This window comes from Chelonia mydas, chromosome 16, assembly GCF_015237465.2.
Source record: "Chelonia mydas isolate rCheMyd1 chromosome 16, rCheMyd1.pri.v2, whole genome shotgun sequence".
Taxonomy (NCBI): Eukaryota; Metazoa; Chordata; order Testudines; family Cheloniidae; genus Chelonia; species Chelonia mydas.
Genome location: NC_057857.1, coordinates 4,925,142 through 4,938,972, shown reverse-complemented (window position 1 = coordinate 4,938,972; position 13,831 = coordinate 4,925,142). Strand labels below are relative to the sequence as shown.

Here is a 13,831-nt window from a genome sequence, read left to right as displayed (position 1 = left end):
AGAACACACAGAAGGGTGTGCGGGTGGCGGCAGAGTTTGACAACGTCTCACATCCCAGATAGTTTGGGATTTAACTGAAGCCGGTGGAGGTGGTGATGTCATCTGGGACCCTCTTTCTGGCCCATGCTGGTCAGGACATTGTTCAGGATCTGGACTCTGAAAGCCCAACAGTGTTACAGTGGATCATGGGGGACTCAGGAGATGGTGGGGGTGGCAGCCAAGATGGTGAAGCTCGCTCCTTCAGATTCTCCTGTCATTCAGTCAGCCATGATCTGTGTCCAGTTTTTAATCCATTTGATGTATGCCGTGTTAATTTTGTATTGTTCTGGTTTTTTAATCAAAATATCATGCAGCTGCTAGTCAAATGCCTCACAGAAGTCCACGATTGCACTATCAACCAAACTTGTAATCTCATAACATAAAACGATATCAAGTTAGCTTCACAGGATCAATTTTCCATAAACCCATGTTGATTGGCACTAATTATATTATCCTCCATTAATTCTTTATCAATCAAGTCCCATATCAGCTGTTCCATTATTTTGCCTAGGATCGATGTCAGGCTGACAGGCCTATAATTACCCACGTCATCCTGTTTACTTTTTTAAGATATTGGCAGAACATTCGCTTTCGTCCAGCAGTCTTCTGGAACTTCCCCAGTGTTCCAAGATTAATTGACTACCAACATTAATGGTCCAGTGAGCTTTTTGGACAGCTTGTTTAGGAAAAATGTTTCTACACAAAAATTAATAGATGAATCTGCAGCGGCTCTGGTGCAACTGGCCATTTAAAAGTATTTAGAGTCTTTTCCCATCATTATGTGTCAAAATTGAAAGTTTATATGCTAACAGATAACCAAAATATATCTCTTTGTTGGATAACATTTTTTTCATTGTATAGACAAAATTCCTCCACCATATACACAAAATTTCTCTACAGGATAAAATCCTCTCTCTGAGATAAAAACTTCTCCATCAGTTGCTATACTTTTCAATCACATTTTATCCTTCAATGGAAAAAGTTTTATGAGTTGCTCCAGAGAGAGAAAGTTTTATCTGATGGAGAAGTGCAGCTGCTGCTGAATTAACTCTTCTCTCTCAAGCGGGCAGATGAAATCTTCTCTCTCAGTCCCGGCACTAGTGCTGTACGCAAACTCTGGAAGCCATCCTCCCTAGTTTGCCCCCAAACCCCAACACTCTCCTCAACTCCCCTCACTTAAACATTTAGAAAAACCAGGAAATGAATACACAAAACTGTATGTGAAGCAGTTTGGGTTGTCACACCCACAACATACTTGGCACAAACACACAAATGCAAGGGAATAAAGCCACCGACCAGTACATACTCTCTAGCTGTCCACCCATAGGCATCCACTTTATCACTGCTACCAGTACTGTCCACAGCTGTGGATATTAGATGTTATATTTGTGCCCCAGAAACCAACTGGTGCCAACTGGCAGAGGGCACAGAGACATATGGGCTTAAAGGGATCGTCCGGGTTCACCAAAAGAGGTTATGTAAGGTCTCTACTGAATGCCTGCGTCACACACGTCATCGTGACCGTTGTGAAATGTCGGTGCAGATAACATGTAAGGAGTTTATGTATGTTTACTGAAAATTGTGTTTTTAAAGCATGTAAGTTAAGACAGGTCACTAGAAGGTGATCCTAGGCAGTGGGGGGTAGCAAACACTTATTTCTCGAGCAGACCATTGTGTATTGTATGCCTTTGTGCCAACTCAGTTAGCATAAAAAACAATGGCCATAGCTGGAGACTGGCTGTGTTTGCTGCCCGGGCCAGGTGCAGGCCTGAGGATTTACAAAGACAAACCCCGCCCCAGCCCCAGAATAAATCTCTTTAGAGGGAACCTCCTGTGGTAAGGGACCATAGTCTGTAACTGCAAAAAATAAGCGGAGAGGGGATGATTTCATCCCTCTGTCTGGGAAGACAAGCTGCCAGCAGGCTTGATCTTAGGAAAGGAAGCTCTCAGCCCTCCTGGCTGAAAACGCTGGAGCAATGACTTGAGGTAAGCTACTCTGTAGGAGACAGGGGAATGTCTTGTGAGTTAAGTTTAGGCTCTAGAAAGCAGCTTATGAGTTTGTTACCATTTGTTTCCAGTGTTCTTACTTACTGTCATTTGAATCTCTGTTCTTTGGTAACAGACTTCTCCTTGTTTTCACTATAACTATAGCGAAGTGTTCTGTGTTAAGCAGAGTAGTGATCCTGAGATGAAACTGGTGTGTTGGTGTGTGCTCCTCCCTTGGGAGTAGAGAATCTGAGGTCTGATCTACACGTCAGACCTATATCGGTATAACTGTGTGGCTCGGGGTGTGAAACATCCACATCCCTGAGCGATGTTGTTATACTGACCTAACCCCCGGTGTAGACAGTGCTAGGTTGGCGGGTTTAAGTGTAGACTTGCCCTGAGAGTTCTGTGAGTGTTCAGTGGAACAGCGGCTGGGTACTCCAGAGGAACTGTTGGTAACCTGAACAGAGACAGTGAGGCTGGCAGAGGACTGGCAGGCAGTGCTTGTGTTGCCAGAGGCTGGTGGAGTCAGGAGGCTGACACACAATGGCACAGACAGGTGGTAGCAAGGAGCTTCACAACCTTGGGTACCCTGGGGAAGCATCGGAGTAGTTTGCTGTGAGGAGAGAGTGGCTTGGTAAAGGGACTGACAGAAGCTGGAATCCTGTGGCAGGCAAAAGTAACGTTGTGGTGTTTAGTCTGTGGTGTGCAGTACTCGTGGTATGTTACACGTGTAGCATCCGTAACTGGTTCACAATTCAGCTTGTTTTTAATATTAATATACTTTAAGTTCAGGGCACTGAAACTGTTGCACTAGAACCTGCGACTTCTCCTCTTACCTGACGCATGGAATGTTGTTTGAAATGGTGAATTTACTGCAGATCTCCCGCTGTGACAGGAACTGGTTGAGGTCTCCGTTCTCCATATACTCTGTTATCATGCACAGAGGGTCATCACGCACACACACTCCCAGCAGTCGGATGATATTTGGGTCCTTCAGCCGGGACATGATCTTGATCTCCTTTAGGAAATCATTTCTTAAAAAGAGAAAGACATAATGTTAGGATATAGATATTCAGGCCTGTCGGTAAAGGCCTATACTGTAAGAATTTAGGTGTATTCTTATCACTTGGCTAGTTCTAGAGGTATAAAAGAAAGAATCAAAATCACTGTCTGCCGGTGTAAGAGCCTTCTCTCACTGTGACAGGCTGAGGCCCTGTGCTTAGGCTAAGGCCTCTGGCTAAGCAGCAGAGGCAGCCATAAGGTGGGAAGCGACCGGTCACAGCCTCACATTCCAAACTAGTCACATTGAAAGAAGGTGCTATTGGGCTGTTAGGATACAGTCCTGTCCTGATGATGCCCGTCACCTCCAGAGAAAGGGAAGTGCCTAGAAAATGTAAAAGGAAACTTCGTTTGATAGCATCCTGTCTGGCAAGAACTCACTTATCAATAGCTGGGACGTGAAATCCTCACTTCTGTATTGTTTTGTCATTATAGTTCCCACTTTGCTATTGTTTGTCTGTATAATCTCTGTCTGGTTCTGTGATTGTTTCTGTCTGCTGTATAATTAATTTTGCTGGGTGTAAACTAATTAAGGTGGTGGGATATAATTGGTTACATAATCATGTTACAATATGTTAGGATTGGTTAGTTAAATTTCAGGAAAATGATTGGTTAAGGTATAGCTAAGCAGAACTCAAGTTTTACTATATAGTTTGCAGTCAATCAGGAAGTGAGTGGGTGGGGGGGGAATGGGAACAGGGAATGGGGGTAAGGAAATTGGAATCAGGTTTGGCTAAGGGCAAGAATGGGAACAGGGATACAGGTGTAAGGCTCTGTGTCAGAGCTGGGAAGGGGGACACTAAGGAAGGAAACGGGAATCATGCTTGCTGGAAGTTCACCCCAATAAACATCGAATTGTTTGCACCTTTGGACTTCGGGTATTGTTGCTCTCTGTTCATGCGAGAAGGACCAGGGAAGTAAGTGGGCGAAGGAATAAGCCCCCTAACACATAAGTCTGATTTCTTGAACATTGTCCTCTTTTCCTTTGCTTGAGGCATCTGGGAGGAGCGAAGGGGAGATAGAGAGGCTCTGAATACTAGGAATGGGAGTTTTTCTGAAGTCTCCCAGAAGAGTTGCCTGTCTTTTTCTCCCTAAATTATTCTCCCACTGATTTCCCTTTATTCTGCTTTGTAACCAGAGTGCACCCTCTTGAAATCACTTTTGCACCTACAGCTGCAGCACAGAAACAACCCCAGAGTGCAGGGCTTAGTCACACAGGCTCTGCAGGGAGGGAGCCTGTGGCTGGGCCAGGCCCCAGAGGGTTTTCTGAAGGTAGAAGGGAGTGGTGGGGGAGAAGTTGCAGAGGCTGTTCCAGATGTGGTGATGTCAAAGTCTCAGGGATAAAGGATGATGTAATAGCACTATGCGGGAAGTGAAAGTTGCTATACATCTGTCAATCCTGCGTCCATCACTGTAGTATATGATCAGGTCATTTTTCTATCAACATGTCTGTATTTCTATCGTTTCTCCGAGGAACTGGATCAGCCCATGGGGCCAGCAGTCTAGTATTCTGTCACTGACAGCGGCTAGTACCACAGAAAAGGCTAAGAAACCAAAGTGCTGGCCATGATGGGAAACCTGCTCTCTGGAAGCGTTTCCTTCTAATCCCCAAGAGCTGGAAGTTGACTCATGCCCATATAAATTCTGGAGGGTTTTTATCCAGTGTAAGGTCACTGTGGATGTTCCCCTTCTCTACATAAATGTCCAGCCTTCTGTGAAACTGGCCAACCTTGTTGTTTTCATGTCATTCCTTATAACTCACACGATCACATAAAGTACTCCTCCCACTCGGTGTCTTTGTGACCCTTTCCTGGATGAACTCGACTTGTTCACCTATCTCTGTGTGCACAGCATTAGTGGATAAGTCCACTAGTGCCTGCTGGATAGGGGGAGTGATATAATAAAATATATCATTATTAATCACACTTGTCCATCAAGAATGGATGATAGGTCTCTGCTCATGAGCTCCACTCAGCAGCCAGGATAAAACTGATATTCCACTGACTTCCATTATCTCTGTTCAAATACCCACTTATGCACTAACTGCTCATATATGCACACACCAAGGGCTGACTCGCCTCTCACTTACACAAGTGTAAATCTGGAGTAGCTCCATTGAAGTCAGTGAAGCTAACCTGTGTAAAACTAGTCTCAGAGCAGAATCAGGCTTCATACTCAGATTAAAGCTGTTGCATAGTTGTCATGTGGTTACCTGGCTGTTTTGTTGACATTGGATCTTAGCATTTTCACTGCCACTAGAACCGGTTGGTTGGTGAGTTCCGTAGACGAGAGTCCCAAAAATTCCAACAGGCCATCTGCTTCACACAGGTGCACCTGGAAAAGGGAGTGCAGGGTCAGCCATGAACATGTGGTAAAGTCAGGGAAGAAGAGGGAAAAACACATCACGTTATGGATAATCATTATGGTTAGAATTGATTGAATTATCCCATGAAAGTAAATTATTCAGTGAGTTTAGTCTTTTTTTGTTTCTGAACAGAAAAAGTTGAAAAACTGCCTCTGGCTTCTGTGAACAGATTTGTTATTTGTAAGTATTTGTTGAAGAGCTTATGTGAACTACTTTCATCCTATGGCTTATTTGTTAACTGTTCGCTTCAACTATTGAGTATTCATGATATTTGATTGCTCATCTACTTACGTCACATGGTATGGTTTCTACTCCTGAACCGAATACCTGAAACTTTAAACAAAGAAATAACGAATAGCAATACCCTTGTCTGCATGTGACTACAGGGACTGAGTAAAGTACAGCTACGCCCCAAACATTCCTGCAAATCCAAGCCCAAGTGTGGGAACGCTCATTAATGGTAACAAAGGGCACAAAGATGGTCATTTCATATTCTAATATTTATGAGTGTTTTCTTGCAGAACTCATCCAGCTCTCCGGATCATTGTAGCAAATGGCCAAGACAGTCATAGAAGCACTTCACTGCTGCTGCAATAAAAGGCGTTCACTGGCCAAAGAGACTCCATTTCACACCCAATCCTGAAAACCATTTGGAGTGATCCAGAAAATCCGTTGTTTGACCATCACCTTCTGCAAACATTTTGAAATAAGCAAAGATTCGAATCACTGTGGTATTGGCGAGGTGATTAGCATAAGATAATGGCTTCTTGAACAAGGTCCTCCCTGTGTTGCATTAATAAATTCCACCAGTGATGAACTCCAAAGTCTCCCTTCAATAGCCACAAAGGACCAGGATCCATTTCTGTAGGCAGTGTGGTGGTAGCCATGTCGGTCCCAGGATATTAGAGACAAGGTGGGTGAGGTGTAATATCTTTTATTGGACCAACTTCCAATAAAAGATATTACCTCACCCACCTTGTCTCTCTAAGGGTCCATTTTGCAAGCCACAGATAGCCAGCGTCCTCTAGCATATCCTGCATCTCTATGTGTTAAGCCAGGTGTGACCTGGGGACCTCTAGGTGCCCACTGGCAGAGGACACAGGGTGCATAAGGGTTACATGGATTCCCCTTGGCCTGGTCTCTATGTACTATTTTGCCAAAGAGCATCGTGCGTGGTCTCTATTCTTACACTGGTCTCCATAGTCATTGCAAGCTGTACGTATGGATAATATGTGAGGAGTTATGTATCTACACTGAAAATTTTGTTCTGAAGGTCTGTGAGTTGGGGCCAATCCCCAGAAGCTGATAAACAATTTTCTTTCAGTCACAAGATATTCATCTAGCAGTCTGTCTCTATGTCAATTGAGTATTGTACAGTTCACAATGGATGCTCATTTGCAGTCTAAGCCGAATGCTAGTGAAGGGATTGTGAAACCTTCACTGAGGGAATTTACAGGAAGAAATAAATCAAGAGGAGGGAATCCTGTCTATAGGTGAAAACAATGGAGTTCTGGACTATACCTGTAGATACAGGGACTTTCTCCGAATCCTTCACTGAGGAAGTAAGCTGACAGTGTGTTTGCTTCATGAAAAAAGGATCACAGCCAGCCAGGTTGTTACATGCTGGTTGGAGAACGTTGGGTGAGATACCTTCCTGTCTAAGGAAGTTTATCTTGTGAGGTAAGTCGAGACTCTAGACCAAACTGTGGCTCACGAGCCACATGCGGTTCTTGTACCTTTAAAGTGCGGCTCGTGGAGCCCCCTCCATAGCCCCCCATTCTCCACCTACCAGACTGCGGTGGGGGCTGAAGGCCTGAGCCCCATCAGGCATCTCCCGCGGGGCTAAAGCCCTGAGACCCCCCCTCCCCGATAGGCAGAGGCCCCTACCCCACCACCCTGCTGCAAGGCAGAGGTCCTGAGCTTCCCCCCAGCCCAGTCTAGTAGGTGGAGAATGTGGGGGGAGAAGGGGGCTCTGTGAGCCGCACTTTAGCGGTAAAAGAGCTGCATGTGACTGGCGAGCCGCCGTTTGCCCCCGCCCCCCAGTCTATGCAGAGGCGTAGTGACCCATCCTCCTTCTTCACAAAGAGGAATGGTGTCCCCGCTGGACAGGTAGATCGCCGAATGAAGCCCTTGGCAAGGTTTTCCTGAATAAACCCATGTAGCGCCTCCAGCTCTGGATCAGACATGGAGTCTGTTTGTAGGACACCTTTGCCCTGGGGTGTAGGTCTGCTGGGCAGCTGTAGTCTCTGTTTGGGGCTAGTGAGTCGGCATTTTTCTTTTTGAATGCATCCAGGTAGTCATGGTACTTGGCACGAAGGCTGAGGTTCTGGCCTGGAGCTACTCCCGAGTGGCTGGCCGCCTGCCATCTGGGGTTCCGCTTCCGAGGTTCTCCTCCCATCCTGGGCCCTGGGAAGGGGTCACTTGGGGGCTGGCTGCTTTGTCAGAGGCACACTTTGTGACAGTATTTGGAGGGAAAGCTACTGCTCCTCCACCACCAGGAAATACACGGGTCCTGCTGCTCCAACCTAGGAATGCCAAGAATGATGAGGAAGACTAGAGAGCGGATCACATTGAAGCATATTAATTCTTGGTGCCCTTCCACTTCGGCTCCTAATGGGACAGGTCTCCTGAGTCACCGGTCCCGACGACAGAAGCGATCCATCGATCCTCTCCCCCAGGTCCAGTGTGGGTTTCGGCTGGAGGGGGATCTGGAGGGTTTTGGCTGCCTCAGCAGCTACAAAGTTGGCGGCAGCCACGGAGTCTATTGCTGCTAACTGTGGGGGGATCTGCTGCACCTGCCCCAAGACCTGCAACCGCAGTAGCAACTGGAAACGCCGGGAGACACCAGAGTTCCAGGTTCTACTTGAGGGCGGGGGAGTGGTTCCAAATCATAGGGCTCGGGTGGTGCCCAGGCTGTACCCTCTACTGGGCCTGGGCGGGTCTGTTTCTCTGAGTCCTGGTGCCCCACCAGAATTGGTAAAGTTGGGCTGCCTCATTCCATTCAACATCAGCCACAAGCCATTGGAAATGAGCAGCGTAGGAGGTAGCTGGCCCTCGTCCCTGTCAAAGCTTCTGGAGGGCAGCCTCTGCAGAGCAGATGCAATGTGGGTCATCAGAGATGGTCACGTAGGCTTGCAGGAAGGCATCCCAGTCAGAGACCACTGGACTGTTCTGTTCCAACAGCGTGGGGTTCAAGCAAGCCCTTTGTCAGAGAACAGGCTGACTATTAGCTGCACCTTAATCTGGTCTGTGGGATACGCTTGGGGGCATAGCAGAAAGAGCAGCCTGCATAGCTTCAGGAACCCCCCATATTTCCAGCAATACCTGTCGAACTGTTCGGGCAGTGGCACCATGGGGGCTGGTTCAGGCGATGCATGGTCTGTCCAGGCTCGTAGCACTGTTGTTCTCCCTGTTAGCACGCTAGCTGCTCATGTAAGGTCTGTGCTTTGGCAGTGAGCTGTGCCACCTGAGCCTGCAACCGGACTAATTGCTCATGCAGGTCTGTCATTTGAGTACACAGTGCATAGCATGGGTCTGTAGTAAGAGGTTCTCTGCCTGCAGATGGGTCCTGCAGGCCCCAAGCCCTGGGAAAGCTGCAGGTTGGAGGGCGGCCAGCGCCTTCCATCATTTGTGGAGGGGATGGATGGATTTGGGGGAGGGCCAAAGGTGGTCTGAGCAAACTGTCACGAGAGGGTCGTGGGTGGTCTGACCTAGTGGTCCAAGCAGGAGTCAGGCTGGGTCAGATACCAGGAGGTTAGAGTCTGAGATCGCACAGAGGGCAGCTTGAGAGTCAGGCGTCAAGAGGCAAGCAGGATCAAGTTATCAGGAGGTCAGAGTCTGAGACAGGCCAGAAGGCAAACAGAGTCAAGCGTCAGGAGGCATGCAGGGTCCAGTTATCATGAGATCAGGGCCAGGAGCCAGGCCAGTAATCGTAAAGCGCAGTTGAGGACAAACCAAGGTCAGAAGTCTGAGTCTAGGGTCTATCGCAAGCAGGGTCTGGAGCATGGAGGCGGTCACTATTGTTGGTCAAACATGGCTTCATGGTTTATATGGTGGTATCAGCCAATCTGTGAGCTATGAGGGGCAGCCACCCAGGCCCTGCTGGGTGGTACTTCCTGCTGAACCTAGAATCACAGGGTCCTCCAGTGGCCAGGGGTGATGAGGAGGTGTCAGCAGCACAGAACCCACATGGTTGCAAGTTCCAGCCCTGCAGGGTCTCACATTGAGTCTATCGCTATCATAGAATCATAGAATGTCAGGGTTGGAAGGGACCTCAGGAGGTCATCTAGTCCCACCCCCTGCTCAAAGCAGGACCAATCCCCAACTAAGGTATCTTTTAAAAAATCATTCTTGTGGTTCTTCTCTGAACCCTCTCCAATTTATCAACATCCTTCTTATCAAAATCAAAGGGAAACATGAGTTCAGGAGAGCTGACAGTTTCTCAAAGGGACAATATTAAAGACACAACAGCAAACTATCCTGATGCGAAGGAAAGATAGGAAGAATAGTGAGACGCCAATATGACTCTATCAAGAGCTCTTTAATGACCTGAAAATCAAAAAGAAATCCTACAAAAAGTGGAAACATGGACAAATTGATAAGGATGAGTACAAAAGAATACCACAAGCATGTAGGGACAAAACAGGAAACGCTAAGGCACGAAATGAGCTACACTAAGCAAAGGCCAAAAAAGGCAGTAAGAAGAGACCCTATGTGTATTAGGAGCAAGAGGAAGAATAAGGAAAATGTTGGTCATCTACTTAGCGGGGAAGGAGAGCGAACAACTGATGGCATCAAAAAGGCTGAGATGTTTAATGTCTATTTTGTTTCATTCTTCACTAAAAAGGTTTACGGTAACCAGATAATTAACACATTAATATGAACAACAAAGGGGGAGGAATGCAAGCCAAAATAGGGAAAGAACAGGTTAAAGAATATTTAGATAAGTTCGATGTATTGAAGTTGGCAGGATCTGCTGAAATTCTCTCTCGGGTACTACTTAAGGAGCCAGCTGAAGCGTTTAGGGAACAATTAGTGATTATCCTGGAGAACTCATGGAGGAAGGTAAGAGCCCAGAGGGCTAGAGAAAGGCAAACGTAGTACCTATCTTTAAAAAGAGGAACAAAGAGAACCTGAGGAATTATAGCCCAGACAGCCTAATTTCAATACCTGGAAAGATCCTGGAACAAATTATTAATCAATTGATTTGTAAGCACCTAGAGGATAACATGGTAATAAGTGATTGGCATGATTTGTTCTTTACAAATCCAAATAGTCTAACTAACCTAAGGCTTTGTCTACACTAGCACTTTTGTTGGTAAAACTTTTGTCAGTCAGGAGTGTGAAAAAACTGACTGACATAAAGTTCACTGACAAAAGTGCTGGTGTGGACAGCACTATGTTGGCATGAGAGGCTCTCCCATCAACAGAGCTAACACCGCTCGTTGGGGGTGGTTTAATGATGCTGGTGGGAGAGCTCTCGCCTGCTGGCAAAGAGCAGCTACACGGGAGACCTTATAGCAGCACAGCTGTAATGTCCATAGTATAGACATAGTCTAATTTCCTTTCTTGACAGGTTTACTGGCCTACTGAATGGGGGGAAACTGTAGATGTTACCTCTCTTGATTTCAGTAATGCTTTTGACACAGTCCCACATGACATTCTTATAAGCAAACTAGAGAAATGTGGTCTAGATGAAATTCCTACAAGGTGGGTACATAACTGTACTCCCAGAATAGTTATTAATGGTTTGCTGTCAAAGTAGGAAAGTGTATCTAGTGGGGTTCTGCAGGAATCTGTCCTGTGTTGGGTACTGTTCAATATTTCCATTAATGACTTGCATAGTGGAGTGGAGAGTATGCTTATAAAATCTGTGGAAGGGTTGGGAGAACTTTTGAGGACAGGATTAGAATTCAAAACAACTTTGACAAATTGGAGAATTAGTCCGAAATCAAAACGATCGAATTCCGTAAAGATAAGTGCGAAACACTACACCTAGGAAGGAAAAATTAAATGCACAACTACAAAATGGGGGAATAACTGGCCCGTTGGTAGTACTGCTGAAAAGGATGCGGGGGTTATAGTCGATCATAAATTGAATATGAGCCAACAACGTGATGCAATTGCAAAGGCCAGTATCATTCTGGGATGCATTAACAGGAGTGTCGTATGTAAGACACAAAAGATAATCGTCCCACTCTCCTCAGCACTAGTGAGGCCTCAGATAGAGTACTGTGTCCAGCTCTGGGCGCCACACTTTACGAAAGATGTGGACAGATTGGAGAGAGTCCAGAGGCGAGACAGAAAAATGTCCAAAGGTTTAGAAAACCTGACCTATGAGGAAAGGTTAAAAAACTGGGCATGTTTAGTCTTGAGAAAAGAAGACGGAGGGGGGAACCCAATAACAGTCTTCAAAATGTTTAGAACTGTTATAAAGAGGATGGAGAACAATCAGTTGCCATGTCCACTGAAGGTAGGGCAAGAAGTAAGTGGTTTAATCTGCAGCAAGGGAGATTCAGGTTAGATATTAGGAAAAACGTTCAAACTACAAGAATAGTTAAGCACTTGGAAGGGAGGTTATGGAATCCCCACTATTGGAGTTTAAGAACAGGTAAGACAGACCTTTGTTTTAGGGATGGTCTAAGTTTACTTGGTCATTGCTTCAGCACAGGGTGCTGGACTAAATGACCTTTCGAGGTCCCTTCTATGATTTTTGTATTGTGGACATCAAAACTAGGTCACACCAGTGCCAAATACAGAGGTAAAATAACCTCTCTACTCCCACCTCAGATTCCATTGTTTATGCATTCAGGGATCAATCACAGTAGCCCTTTTGGTCAAAGTCGTACTGGGAGCTCACGTTCAGCTGATTATCCACCATGATGTCAACGCCCAAGACTTTTTCACAGTCCCTGCTTCCCAGGAGAGAGTCCCCCATCATGTAAGTATGGCCTACATTCTTTGTTCCTCGATGTATATATTTAGTATACTAAAACATATATTATTTGCTTGTTCCCAGCTTATCAAGTGATCCAGATCACTCCGAATCAGTGACCTGTCTTCATCATTTACCACTCCCCCAATCTTTGTGTTGTCTGCAAACTTAATGCGTGACAATTTAATGTTTTCTTCCAAGTCATTGATAAAAATGTTAAATAGCACAGGGCAAAGAACTGATTCCTGTGGGACCTCACTTGAAACACAGCTGCTCAGTGATGATATCCCATTTACAGTTACATTTTGAGACCTATCAGCTAGCCAGTTTTTAATCCATCTCATGTGTGCCATGTTAATTTTGTATCATTCTAGCTTTTTTAATCAAAATGTTGCATGGTACCAAGTCAGATGCCTTACAGAAATCTAAGTATATTGCATAAACCCTATTACCTTTACCAACCAAACTGATAAGCTCATAAAAAAAATCAAGTTAATTTGACAGGATCTATTTTCCATAAACCCATGTTGATTGGCATTAATTATATTACCCTCCTTTATTCTTTATCAATCAAGTCTTGTATCAGCCACTCCATTATCCTGGCCTAGATCAATGCCACACTGACAGGCTTATAATTACCTGGGTCATCCCATTTACCCTTTTTAAATATTGGCACAACGTTAGCTTTCTACCCATCTTCTGGAACTATCCCAGTGTTCCAAAAGTTATTGAAAATCAACAGTTGACTATGCTGCCTGTAGCCACTGAACCATGTTCTGCTCCTAGATCCAGAGAGACCAACCAGGAATCCCAGTGTTCAGCGCTCCCCCGATGTCTCACATCCATTTGTGTAACCCACTGACAGCATGAGTGGTGGGTGTGCCTGTATGGGCTGGTCCATATAGAGAATGACAGCATGCTTCCCCTCCATGTCCCCCTTTCCTAATTACCCTGATAGCTACAGTGAAAGAGATGTGTGCTTTGGGTCTGCACCCTGTGTGTTCTAACCATGCAAAGGAGAAAAGAACATACCTCTGCATGTAAAAGTTAGTGTACGGACCCTGGAGTCATTGCTGAAAGATTTTATATTGCAAATCATTGTATTGAGAAGTGAATGTTGTGTTAATATTTTACTGTTGCATTTCTATTATTTGTATTGGTTCCAGCTCCGACATCACAAGTTCCCCACCCACCCTTTGCACCAGACAGTGAGGTCGGATGGCAGGGAAGTCTCTCGCTATGTATCTAGAGAGAGAGAGAGAGAGAGAAGAATGGGCACAATGGTGCCTGATCTCTGTTGCATTCTCTGGTGACAGCTCCTGAAGCAGGAGGCCAAAATCACCTTGCTCACAGACAGTCTAGTTAAAGGGAGAGCAGGTCCAATGAGTCAGGAGGGGATGAGATGGAGAACCAGGCAGGATTCCGAAGTCACTGAGAATGAGGGA

At 45.6% G+C, this 13,831-nt stretch overlaps 1 protein-coding gene across 3 annotated transcripts in view; it reads right to left on the bottom strand.

Annotated features, from left to right (window-relative positions):
- LOC102943007 (discoidin domain-containing receptor 2) overlaps window positions 1–13,831 on the bottom strand; it is a 151,230-nt gene that overhangs the window by 18,010 nt on the left and 119,389 nt on the right. For all 3 annotated transcript variants that reach the window (XM_027832615.3, XM_043530733.1, XM_037879875.2), the window contains exons 13-14: window positions 5,300–5,421; window positions 2,865–3,062 (exon numbers count right to left, since the gene is read on the bottom strand). In XM_027832615.3, coding sequence (XP_027688416.2) covers window positions 2,865–3,062; window positions 5,300–5,421 — 320 coding nt within the window. The remainder of the gene's footprint in view (window positions 1–2,864; window positions 3,063–5,299; window positions 5,422–13,831) is intronic.